The sequence below is a fragment of the Electrophorus electricus genome, chromosome 14 (genome assembly GCF_013358815.1).
Source record: "Electrophorus electricus isolate fEleEle1 chromosome 14, fEleEle1.pri, whole genome shotgun sequence".
NCBI classification, from domain to species: domain Eukaryota; kingdom Metazoa; phylum Chordata; class Actinopteri; order Gymnotiformes; family Gymnotidae; genus Electrophorus; species Electrophorus electricus.
Window position 1 is genome coordinate 21,886,897 of NC_049548.1, and position 12,500 is coordinate 21,899,396.

General features: G+C 48.5%; 1 protein-coding gene across 4 annotated transcripts in view; it reads left to right on the plus strand.

Moving 5' to 3' along the window:
• pald1a (phosphatase domain containing paladin 1a) overlaps nucleotides 1–12,500 on the plus strand; it is a 38,975-nt gene that overhangs the window by 22,312 nt on the left and 4,163 nt on the right. For all 4 annotated transcript variants that reach the window (XM_035533807.1, XM_035533808.1, XM_027008416.2 and 1 more), the window contains 7 exons: nucleotides 188–322; nucleotides 448–564; nucleotides 728–907; nucleotides 1,028–1,225; nucleotides 1,496–1,636; nucleotides 2,417–2,488; nucleotides 2,748–2,888. In XM_035533807.1, the coding sequence (XP_035389700.1) occupies nucleotides 188–322; nucleotides 448–564; nucleotides 728–907; nucleotides 1,028–1,225; nucleotides 1,496–1,636; nucleotides 2,417–2,488; nucleotides 2,748–2,888 (984 nt within the window). The remainder of the gene's footprint in view (nucleotides 1–187; nucleotides 323–447; nucleotides 565–727; nucleotides 908–1,027; nucleotides 1,226–1,495; nucleotides 1,637–2,416; nucleotides 2,489–2,747; nucleotides 2,889–12,500) is intronic.

The following is a 12,500-nucleotide window of genomic DNA, read 5'->3' on the forward strand; positions in this document are numbered from 1 at the left end:
GTTCCTTCCCCAGTGTGTGACAGTCTTCATATACTGGTTGAAACAGTAATTGTGTGTTTGTTCGAGGGTCTTTTGTCTCTTAGCTTCATACCCACAATGCAATCATTTCAAATCCATTTAATTCAGGTCAGTTTAAATCAGATCTCCTGTGCTTACTGCTGGGCGTTTCTTTTGGGGTTTGCTGTAGTATCCACTGGCGTTTGCCCGGAACTTCAGCCAATGGATGTGTGCCAATGCCTGGGTGTACCGCCTCCTGGCCTGCATGAACCAATCAGAGCTCACAGCGCCTGCTGACCTTGTGACTAAAGGAGCCAGAGTGCTGGTAAGAGACTCACCTGCGGTGTGTACATTCAGGTACACATCACACAGACGCCTCCCTCTGGATGATTAAAGCTAGAGGCACACTTTGGAGTGTATGTCTAGTTTTAATGTGTGTGTGTGTTCTAGGTGTCTGATGCCCACAATGCCCCTGATGTTCTTAGCACCCTTAAGGAGGTGAAGGTTGCTAATTTCAGGCGCGTGCCCAAGATGCCAATCTATGGGATGGCACAGCCTACGTCTGAGGTGTGTGTGTGTGTGTGTGTGTGTGTGTGTGTGTGTGTGTGTGTAGGTGGGGGTGTGGGTGTGTGTGTGTGTGTAGGTGGGTGGATGCTGTGGGCCTCTCTCTGTAACAGCCTTCTCATCCGTCCTTCTCTCTCTCTCTCTCTCTCTCGCTCTCTCTCCTCAGGCAATAGAGGTGGTGTTGGCCTATCTGAAGGATGAGCGGCGGAAGCACAAGTGTGTGTTGTGGGTGAACCTGCGGGCGGAGGTGGTGTTGGAGGCAGAGGGTCAGATGTTCTCCATCAGGGAGGCGTCCTGCCCGGACCAGCCTGTCTCGCTCTACAGCGCGCGGACGCAGGACATCCAGGTTAGGGCTGCCGAGTTACATGGCATGCTCACACAGGCATACACACACATTTTTCTATCTATCTTTCTATATGTATATGTATTTGCGTGTGTGTGTGTGTGTGTGTGTGTGTGTGTGTAGAACCTGGAGACAGCTCTGAAGCAGGAGCTGGCACGTGCTCCGGCGTGTTTGGAGGTGAGGTTAAACAAGGATAAACAGGCCAAAGTGTTTCAGCACTTCCAGACCCTGCAGGACATCTTCAGCCAAAAGAGCATCTGCCAGCCGGGCCTGAACTACCACCGCATACCGCTAGCAGACCGCGCCGGGCCCAGAGAGACGGTACACACACACACACAAACACGCGCACACATTTACTCACTCACGTGTGTATTTAACAAGTATGCATGAGACACATTGCTGTTTGGTTGAATGTAATGGTAACATGGGTGTAGGCTGCCATCTTGTGGAGTCCAGTAGTACTGTGAGTGTTTTGGAGTATTGCAGGCTCTAAATGAAGACTTGATTGTGTGTGTGTGTGTGTGTGTGTGTGTGTGTGTGTGTGTGTGTGTGTGTGTGTGTGTGTGTGTGTGTGTGTGTGTGTGTGCACAGGACTTTGACCAACTGCTGGAGGCGATGAAGCATGTACAGGCTGAAGATTCTCAGGCTGCTTTTGTGTTTAATTGTGCAAGTGGGAAGGCCAGTACCACCACGGCCATGACCATTGCGGCTCTGAGCTGGTGGCACTTCACTGTAAGCATAATTCCCTCATAATCTTCTCATAATCCCCTCATAATCCCCCCATAATCCCCTCATAGTCCCCCATAATCCCCTCATAATCCTCTCATAATCTTCTCATAATCCCCTCAGTCCCCTCATAATCCCCTCATAGTCCTCTCATAATCTTCTCATAATCCCCTCAGTCCCCTCATAATACCCTCATAATCCTGTCATAATCCCCTCGTAGTTCCCCATAATCCCCTCATAGTCCCCCATAATCCCCTCATAATCCTCTCATAATCTTCTCATAATCCCCTCAGTCCCCTCATAATCCCCTCATAATCCCCTCATAGTCCTCTCATAATCTTCTCATAATCCCCTCATAGTCCCCTCATAATCCCCTCAAAGTCCTCTCATTATTCGTTCATAATCCCCTCATTATCCTCTCATTGTTCTCTCATAATCCTCGTCTCATAATTGTCTCATATTATTCTCATGATTTCATGTCTTGATGAACATCTTCTTCAAGGCAATGTTTCACACTTGCGCTTTAATGCAGGACGGAGTCCCCTCACGCGTCCTTTAATGCAGGACGGAGTCCCCTCACGCGTCCTTTAATAGACATCCTGTCTCTGATCTGTCTCCAGGTTGTTCCCAAGACTGGAGACATGAGCTTGACTCTTGTCTTGTCTAGACGGTTGATATATAGGTGAAAAGGGATTTTTACTGAGTGCTGAATGTCGAGCCTGTGAGAATGTTCTAGACGGAAATGAAAGTTTGGTGTGTGTGTTTGGGTGTTTGTGTGTGTTGCAGGGTTTTCCTGAGTTCGGAGAGGAGGAGATTGTCAGCGTCCCTGATGCCAAATATACAAAGGGAGAATTTGAGGTAGCATTCTTCCATTGTGTGTGTGTGTGTGTGTGTGCGTGTGCGTGTGCGCGCACCTGCCCGCACATCTGAGTGTGGAGTGGTTTATTAGAGATCTGAGGACAGAACGGAAGTGTTGGACGTAATGACCTCAATAAAAATACAACAAACACAACTAGACCAAAGCTCGTTTACTTACCTGAACCACATATGATAAACAACCTGGAGTACTTTAATGCACAAAACTCATATCTGTGTGTGTGTGTGTGTGTGTGTGTAGGTGGTCATGAAGTTGGTCAGGCTTCTCCCTGATGGCCATCAGATGAAGCGAGAGGTGGATGCTGCGCTGGACTCTGTCAGCGAGACCATGACGCCTATGCACTACCACCTCCGTGAGATTATCATCTCCACCTGCAGACAGGTAGGCCCACGTTCAACCTCTGTGGCGTGTGTGTGTGCGCGTGTGTCCTGGCGCCAGCAGGCTCCGCTGCAGTTCCAGAGTTGTCCTCTAGGGGCAGGCAGCACTGAGCATGCTGGTAGGGGGCGTTGCCGCTGTGCCTTGGCCTCCCCCACTGAAAGAGGCCTTTAATCCAGAGTGTGTCCTCGGCTGTGAAAAAGTGTGTGTGTTAAAAATGTGTGAGTTTGGGTTGTGCTTCGCTGTAATATGAGGAGAGGGTGTCCTCCTGAATTGTGTGTGTGAGTGTGTGTGTGTGTGTGTGTGTGTGTGTGTGTGTGTGTGTGTGAGTGTGTGTGTGTAGGTTGGGCTGTAAGTGGGTTCATGCTGAATAGTGAATGGTGCTCTGTGGACACACAGCTCCCTCCCCCTCTCTCACTAAAGAGCTGTTTTTCTTTCATTCTCTCTCCCTCCCCCCCTCTCTGAATGTCTCCTGTGTCTCTCTCTCTCTCTCTCTCTCTCTCCCTGTGTGTAAATGTCTCATCCCTTGTGCGGTTACGGCTGGAGTCCTTATAAAGGTTTAGTAATGGAACCTCAGCACGTCACCGTGAAGAGAAACTCTGTTCACCTCTAAGGCTTTAAAAACATCACAGCCCCCCCGGGGTAACCCACTGCCGTGCAGGTGGGGGGCGTGGCCTCGCTGGGGGCGTCTCATTAACCCAGCCGGGCTACCTGGGAGACTCTCGGGTTGTCACTGTGCGTCTGGCGAGCGTTTGCTCCGCGAGCGTTTGCTTTCTGTCTCCTGGTCTGCACATTCTGTCTCCCATGGCTGCATGTCCCTTTAAGACCCTCCTGCGTCTGCCACGCGGGGTTTCCCAGGGGCCAGCGCAGGGGCAGGAGCACCGCGGCCCGGCGTGCCCTATAGGAAAGCTGTGTCCTATAGGAAGGCTCTCCAGGTTTGGACGGCGCAGTGGAAAAACGTGGGCTTGCAGGGGGGAACGCGGAGGGGCAAGGTAGCCGACGTCACCGCGAACGGGCCGAGTGGGTGGGTAGAAAACCGCAAAAAGAGTTCTGCCAGAGACCGTGTAGGGAGGCGTGTGTGTAGGTTGAATGGGCTGCTGATCTCCAGACTCAAGGTCTCCGCACACCACCTCCACACACCCAGAGCAGTAACACACAGGAGAGAGAAACGGAGGAGGAGAGAGAAGCGGAGGGAGGGAGGGGGAGGGAGGGGGGGAGAGGGAGGGAGAGGGAGGGAGGGAGAGGGAGGGAGGGAGGGGGGGAGGGGGGGGAGAGGGAGGGATGCATTTTTCTTTCTCTCTCAGACTAAAGGCAGCACCAGCTCCTTCTCCCCACCTCTCCTCTACGTCACAACTACGCCTCTGTAGACCTGCGTCCTGTGTCCTGTAGACCTGCATCCTGTGTCCTGTCTCCTGTAGACCTGCGCCCTGTAGACCTGTGTTCTGTGTCCTGTATACCTGTGTCCTGTAGACCTGTGTCCTGCGTCCTGTAGACCTGCATCCTGCGTCCTGTGTCCTGTAGACCTGCGTCCTGTGTCCTGTAGACCTGCGTCCTGTAGACCTGTTCTTCTGCGTCCTGTAGACCTGGGTCCTGTGTCCTGTAGACCTGTATCCTGTATTTTGTGTCCTGTAGACCTGCGTCCTGTATTTTGTGTCCTGTAGACCTGCGTCCTGTAGACCTGTGTTCTGTGTCCTGTAGAACTGGGTCCTGTTCTGTGTCCTGTAGACATGGGTTCTGTGTCCTGTAGACCTGGGTTCTGTGTCCTGTAGACCTGTATCCTGTGTCCTGTAGACCTGCGTCCTGTATTTTGTGTCCTGTAGACCTGCGTCCTGTAGACCTGTGTTTTGTGTCCTGTAGACATGGGTTCTGTGTCCTGTAGACATGGGTTCTGTGTCCTGTAGACCTGCGTCCTGTGTTCTGTGTCCTGTAGACCTGCGTCCTGTAGACCTGTGTTCTGTGTCCTGTAGACCTGCGTCCTGTAAACCTGCGTCCTGAGTTCTGTGTCCTGTAGACCTATGTCCTGTGTCCTGTAGACTTGTGTGCTGTAGACCTATGTCCTGTGTTCTTCATCCTGTAGACCTGTGTTCATGACCTGGTGCAGCACATTATAGGAGCTCTTTCTTATTCACGTTTTGTGCCCGAGTGCAAGTGTGTAACCGAACGGTCATTTATAAGGCAGGGTTTTCCCGGTGTAAACACACCCTCGCCCCTGACCTCTGACCCCTGCTCTGGATACCGAGTCAGTGGGGGTTACAGAGGAACTGGGAGAATAGGAGTTCAGTTACGATTCGTTTGTGCTGGAGACTGACCTTCATCTCGAGAGCTCGTCCTTCCAACACGTAGGCTGGTTACAGATCTGTAATTAAACTACGTATGCAATGTGTGTGTGTTCAGATGCGGTCCTCTCTCTGAGGGGTCCACATTAAACACCAGTCATGCTGGGTGTTCTGTTCCAGTCTGTAATGAAGTTGTCATTCCTCATCCACTCTTGACTGCGCGTAGCGGAGCTTCACCTCGGCCGCCCTGTGCGGCTCGTCCCCGTGGCGGGCCTACTCGCACACGACTGTGTTCTGCTGGACCGCGGGGAGCTGAGCGTTGTACAGACGTATGGCGGGTCCCTGCCAGTCCTGGTTACAGCAGCGGATCAGCATCGCGCTCGCTAAAGACCAATCAGAACGCCCGGGCCCAGGCTGCCGACATCGATTTTCCACATCCTGATCGATAGTTAGTTCCACTGCATTGCTAAAGGAGTGACCAAAACACTTTGAGAGAAAAGTGAGAGAAGACAGTGCTTTGGGTCAGAGGTTCAGGGGGAGGAGCTACGGAGCAGAGGGCGTAGCATTGACTTTCCAGTTCCCCGTGCGTCTGCTTCCCTGAGTTTACAGAGTGTCTCCGAGCCCAAACGGAACTGGAGAGGCCGCTGTCGCGCAGGGCCTGACCCCGTGACCCCTGACCCGTGACGCTGGCATTGTCGCTGCTGAGGCACGCTGTGGAGAGATCATCACAGAGCTTGGACAGGAAGTGAAGTTGAGGATGAACTGATGTCAGAGCGAGGTCTCCGGGTCACGGCACCACATCTGCAGCGTTTTAGCAGATGAACTTAGCTGGTTCGTGACCGGCTGTCTGTGAACTGTCAATTCTGCCTTGTTGAGAGATGAAACTTCCTACTGAGATGTGTGTGTGTGTGTGTGTGTGTGTGTGTGTGTGTTTGTGTCTGTGTGTGTGTGTTTAGTAGTAGTAGTCAGTTTGATCTGCTTCCAGCTGACTTTGCTTTGTACTCCAGAGTAGGTAGAAATCCAGGACTACATCATTCATCATTTAGTAAACAGCTACTACTGAACACACACACACACACACACACACACACACACACACACACACACACAGAGAGTGGCGCCTGTCTCCTCGTGTGCGTCACGTTTATATCTGTGGCTGGAAAATGGAGGAGGTCTGTTAAAGTCTTCATTCCCCAACCTACACACACATACACACACACAAACACACACAAACACTTTCACACACATGCACACACACACACACACTCTCACACACATGCACACACACTCACACACTCTCTCACACACACACACACACAGCTCTTATAAAGTGCCGTTATAAGAAGGGGGAGGAGCGAGGAAGCTTCTACCTGTCATCTAGAGGTCCAGATGATGGGAAGCTGATCCAGAGACTGCAGCAATATCTGTAGGTCTGTAGTTATGGGAGGAGGTCTGTAGGTATAGGAGGAGATCTGTAGTTATGGGAGGAGGTCTGTATGGTCTGGGAGGAGATCTGTATAGTCTGGGAGGAGATCTGTATGGCCTGGGAGGAGGTCTGTAGTTATCAGAGGAGGTCTGTAGGTCTGGGAGGAGATTTGTAGGTCTGGGAGGAGATATGTAGTTATGGGGGAGGTCTGTAGGTCTGGGAGAAGATCTGTAGTTATCGGAGGATGTCTGTAGGTATGGGAGGAGATCTGTAGTTATGAGAGGAGGTCTGTAGTTATAGGAGGAGGTCTGTTGAGTACTGTATGGTTCTGAGTACTGTATGTGCAGTGGTAGCTCAGTGGTTAAGGTACTTGACTTGTAATCAGAAGATTGCTGGTTTCCACTGTTGGGCCCCTGAGCAAGTCCCTTAACCCTCAATTACTCAAGTTGTACTCAGTCAGAATTGTAAGTCGCTTTGGATAAAAGTGTCAGCTAAATGTACTGTTCTCCCACTGCTAGCTTTCAGTTTAGTTTAAATGAACATAATACATCCATGTCTACACCCATATGATTGACATTGCTGACATCCAGTATGCTGTGCTCACAGGGACTATGCGGGGATGTGGTTGGACGGGGCCGGTGAGGGCGGGATTACCTCACCTGTGCATTCTCCATTTCATTGGCTTACTCAGAGGTCCTATCAGTGCAAAAGAGCTTTAACTCCGCCTTCTCCAAAAACGTCTACAAGTGTTCAAGCATGGAGACGATTCTCTTTCCTGCTCCCATATGGTGCAACAAACATCCACTGGTTGACCAGACAGCAGAGTCCCTTACAGAAGACCCGTCTATTCATGGAATATTAAAATATTTAAATGCTCCTATGTTGAGTAACCTAAACTCCAGCACATATAGTTTGATATTGTTTGTGATTACACTTATCGTTGTCTGAGTTTATGTGTTTCACACTTTGTCATCAGCAGTGATCCCTGTATTCTACAGTATTCTAGTTCATTGGTATCTGTGACTCTAACCTACTGTACTGTACTAGGATGTATCTATGAGGAAATGACAAAGCACTTTTGTAAGTCGCTCTGGATAAGAGCGTCTGGTAAACGCCGTAAATATAAATGTAAATGAAAGTTTAGATGTTAACAGCAGTTCCTTAAGTGCTGATGTGAGCTATAAGTGTTCAGACTCAGTCGGTGTTACAGTGGTCTGTTCTACAGGAGTGTGGTCATGGTAGAACAGTAACCGCTGCTGTGGAAGTCCGTTGTGTACAATGGTCTTTTTCCCTGCGCTTAAACCAGCAGACATCAAACGTTTTTGAGCAAACGCAACAGTAAAAGTCACATAACAGACAGAGATGGAGGTTTTTGATGTGAAGAATCCCAAGTATCTTGAACCATCTCGAAGTATCTCGGATATGACAACATCAACTACAGAGGAAGGATTTAGATTGGGTGGGAGGGACTAACTGCACCTGATGTGCCATGATGACCTTTAACCTTTAATTTTCATGGGAACAGACCTGGTGTGTGACATAGAGAAAGAGCGAGAGAGGTTGGTTTTCCTTCTCCATGGGGAATCGCTCCTGTGAGGAATGGCAGGAATTTATCAGTATCCGTCACGAGTGCAGGATCGTCTGTGTGTGTGTGCGTGCATGCCTGCTTGTGTGCATGTTCGTGCATGTATGTCTGTGCGTGTTCCTGCGTGCATACTCACATATATGCTACCAGCACTGATACGGTGTAGGAGAGTTTTGAGTCGTGTTGTGGGTACAGTTGTATTTATAAAGCGCTTTTTAAAACAGATGTTTTAAAAAGCGCAGTTATACAAACGTCCAAGTCCAAACCCCCAGTGCGCAAACCAAGGACGACAGTGGTGAGGAAGAATGAACTTTGACAGGAACCAAGACTCAAAGGGGGGGCCATCCTCCTCTGGGTGACAACGGACACAATAGCGACAGAGTTGTGCGCAGTGTTTGAGCCGTGTTTGAGCCGTGTTTGAGCCGCGTTTGAGCCGCGTTTGAGTCGCGTTTGAGCCGTGTGTGAGCAGTGTGTGAGCCGTGTTTGAGCCGCGTTTGAGCCGCGTTTGTCCAGGCGGCTTACGCACCCTAGCGCAGCCCCATGCCTTTCGCAACAGCTCGGATATGTAAACTTTGGCATGGCAGGTCTTTAAATAGTCTTGCCTGTTTCTTTTGCCTGGCTGGTCACCATGCAGCTGTCTGTCTGAGCTGTTTCCATTTCCTGTCATTACTTTGATGTGAAGATGCTGTCACCTAATTATGTCACCGTGTCCTGCGCTGCTGCGTTCAGAGACAGACAGGACATTTGTGTCCCGCGGGAGTGAGAGAGAGAGAGAGAGAGAGAGACGTCGAGCGAGGTTTAGTACTGATCGGAGGTGAAGGCTCGTGTGTGTGTGTGTGTGTGTGTGTGTGTGTGTGAGAGAGTGTTTGGGTGATTATGCTGACTTGAATTCCTGATGCAAACACTTAACTCTTAACACACACACCCCTACACACACACGTCAGCAGGATTAGTGAGTGCTATTCGTGTGTGTGTGTGTGTGTGTCTGTGTGTGTGTGTGTGTGTGTGTCTGTGTGTGTGTGTGTCTGTGTGTGTGTCTGTGTGTGTGTCTGTGTGTGTGTGTGTGTGTGTGTGTGTGTGTCTGTGTGTGTGTGTGTGTGTGTGTGTGTGTGTGTGAGTAGAAAAGATGGTTCAGTCTAGGTTTCACACATGTGTTCCATGCACCGGCACCATGATGCTCAAAACAAAGGCGTGTGCGTGTGAGCATGTGCCTGTGCACGTGTGCGCGAGTGTGCGTGTTTGTGTGTGCGCACATGCACGTGTGTGCGTGCGTGCGTGTGTGTGCGCGTGAGTGAGTGTGTGTGTGTGTGTGTGTGTGTGTGCGTGTGTATGCATATGTATTTGAGTGCATCTAAAATCATGTTAGATCACAAGGAGTACCAGACCCTCAGGGAAATCAAGTAGACACAGATACAAGTACAGACACACACACTATCATATTATCAAAAATTCTCATGAAGTACTGATTATATTGCAACACAGATCACTAATGTTATTTTAATATAATTTTAATGAAGCTTGTTTTCTAAAAGCAAATTTTGACCACGGCTAAACAAACTGGATTATGTTTCCAGAGAACGGGATTAGGGCATTTAAAATCTAGAGTCCTACATTAACTAGTGTAATCTATATTAACTAGACTAACCTAGATTAATTTGACTATCCTAGATTAACTAGAGTACCCTAGATTAACTATCATAACCTAGATTAACTAGTGTAACCTAGATTAACTAGAGTAAACTATATTAACTATCATAACCTAGATTAACTTGACTATCCTAGAATAACTACCATAACCTAGATTAACTAGAGTACCTTAGATTAACTATCATAACCCAGATTAACTAGAGTACACTAGATTAACTATCATAGCCGAGATTAATTTGACTATCCTAGAATAACTATCATAACCTAGATTAACTAGAGTATACTGTATTAACTATCATAGCCTAGATTAACTTGACTATCCTAGAATAACTATCATAACCTAGATTAACTAGTGTAACCTAGATTAACTATCATAACCTAGATTAACTAGTGTAACCTAGATTAACTAGTGTAACCTAGATTAACTATCATAACCTAGATTAGCTAGCATAACCAGGCTCATGCTCTGCTTTCCCTCTTCACATTCAGGTCAGGTCCTGGTCAGTAATTGGTTGCTGGAGGCTGTGCTGGAACTGTAAATGGTGTCCACATGTCTGAGGTTCTGACAGTCTGTACCGTTTCACTGCATTTATTAAACACTTAATAATTTAATTTAACATCTTGGTTAAATTCCCTGTGCGATGTTTGCGTTTGACTCGTCTACATAGCAACAGAAAAATGCAATTTGCTCTTTGCTGTACAGGAAAGGCGAATATATGATTCCTGGTCCCTGAACAAATCCCTTAACCCTCAATTACCCAAGTTGTGTTCAGACATGATTGTAAGACGCTTTGGATAAATGTGTTGGGTAAATGTAAATTTGTCCCTGAGTTTGTGAGTCCTCACAGCTCGTGTGTTGTGAGGACAGCCACTCTGACACACACAGAAGCCCAGGTCACTTCCGGACTCGTCGCCCAGGATACACAGTTTCACGGCAGCAAACCGCTCTCAGCTGGGTTTGTGAGGCTTAGTGAGTTTCCAGTGACAGTGTGAGGGAATATATTATTACATAATGTCTCCGTTACCCTGGCAACAGTTTCCTGGTTGGTGCCGAAATCGTTAAGATATTGGATTCTTGGCGTGTATTGTAGCAGGTGCTGCTATTCTCGCTCTGCATCGTGGAAGACAGCGAGTGGCCAAAGGTCTACTAATTAGTAGGACAAGATGGCATTCTGGGAAATGGAGTCTATGTTGGGGGATTTAAGTGGACTTCCCATTAGTGTTGTTGTTGGAGCATTAGAATGTTGGGGATCTTTATTTTTTGTGACCCAGCATACTCTAAAGAACTCTGGGTTGGTGGGCGGTACTGTAATTATTGGGAAGTATCTAGAATGTTCCTCAACATTCACACTGATTCTTATTCAGCATAAGGACAACATTAGAATGTTGGTGTCTGTTGGAAAATGCTGGTGTTTGTAGACAATGCTGGGGTTTGTAGTGACTGCTGGTGTTTGTAGACAATGCTGGGGTTTGTGGAGAATGTGGTGCTTGTAGACAATGCTGGTGTTTGTAGTGACTGCTGGTGTTTGTAGACAATGCTGGGGTTTGTGGAGAATGTGGTGTTTGTAGACAATGCTGGTGTTTGTAGCCATTTTTTTTGTTTTCTGCTGGTTTTTTGTTGGGTCTGGTTTATTTGTACATAAGTTCATAGGGTCTGTGGATTTTGAATCCGCGCTCTCCTTAAGCCGAGTGGAGGTGGTGGGACTCGTGGACTCTGTCCGTGCTTTGAAGTCTGAATCCTTAACGATCCCCACCTGATCCCCAGCCTGTAACCGATTAGGTCAGATCATCCAAGCCCAGTTCCCACGGCGAGCCGTGCCAGTCCGAGCCTGGGCGCTTCTGAAGGCGATTACGGCGGTCATCTCTCAACCCTGGAGCGCGCCCGCTAATGTACCACAGCTTGCGAACTTTATTCTAACGTTATGTGTGAGGGAGCCAGAGATGTCTTCGGCTTTACCGCGGAGTCATTCTACACCCTGAGAACGTGGACCTCTGTTAACCATATTTGACGTGAAGCTCAGCTTCTCTCAGACAGTAGACTGTGAGGGTCGGTGCTTCGTGCGTTCCAGAGGGAAAATGTCACTGTGGTTGGGGTTCCTGATTGCTGGGTAAATTCCCCAGGTGTGATGGAGCTTTTGGAGGTTACTGACCACTGTCAGGGCTGGGTGGTAGCTCAGTGGTTGAGATACTTACCTTGTAGTTGGAAGCTTGCTGATTCAAGCCCTACCACTGCTGAGTGTTATAGTCTTGCTGTTGTGTGCTTTTTTCCTGGCATGATTTCAACCAAGTTTTGGATAAAGTAAGGCACAGAAGCTCTTGTGCCTATTTTATCTGATCTGTGATCAGATATCATCTGTCCTCATCTGAATGTAACGGAGAGTAGAGATCTGATCCCAGATCTGTGAGTTACTGGTGACTTAGTTATTGGTGTTCTCGTGTAGAACGTCTTGAGTGAAGAGTAATTCATTTTTAGCAGCAGGTGTGAAGAACTTTGTGTTGACCATGCGATGTCAGCGGGCACTGAGGAACATGTGCAGACCGTGGACGTATGATCTCTGGTCTGAGGGCAGCAGATCAGCTTGCAGGACATCAAGAAGCTGAGACGTGTTTCTCAGAAGCCCCCTCATTCTGCACCCCCTTCAGAGATACACACCCATCTCAGAAGTCATAGTGTTGATAAAACT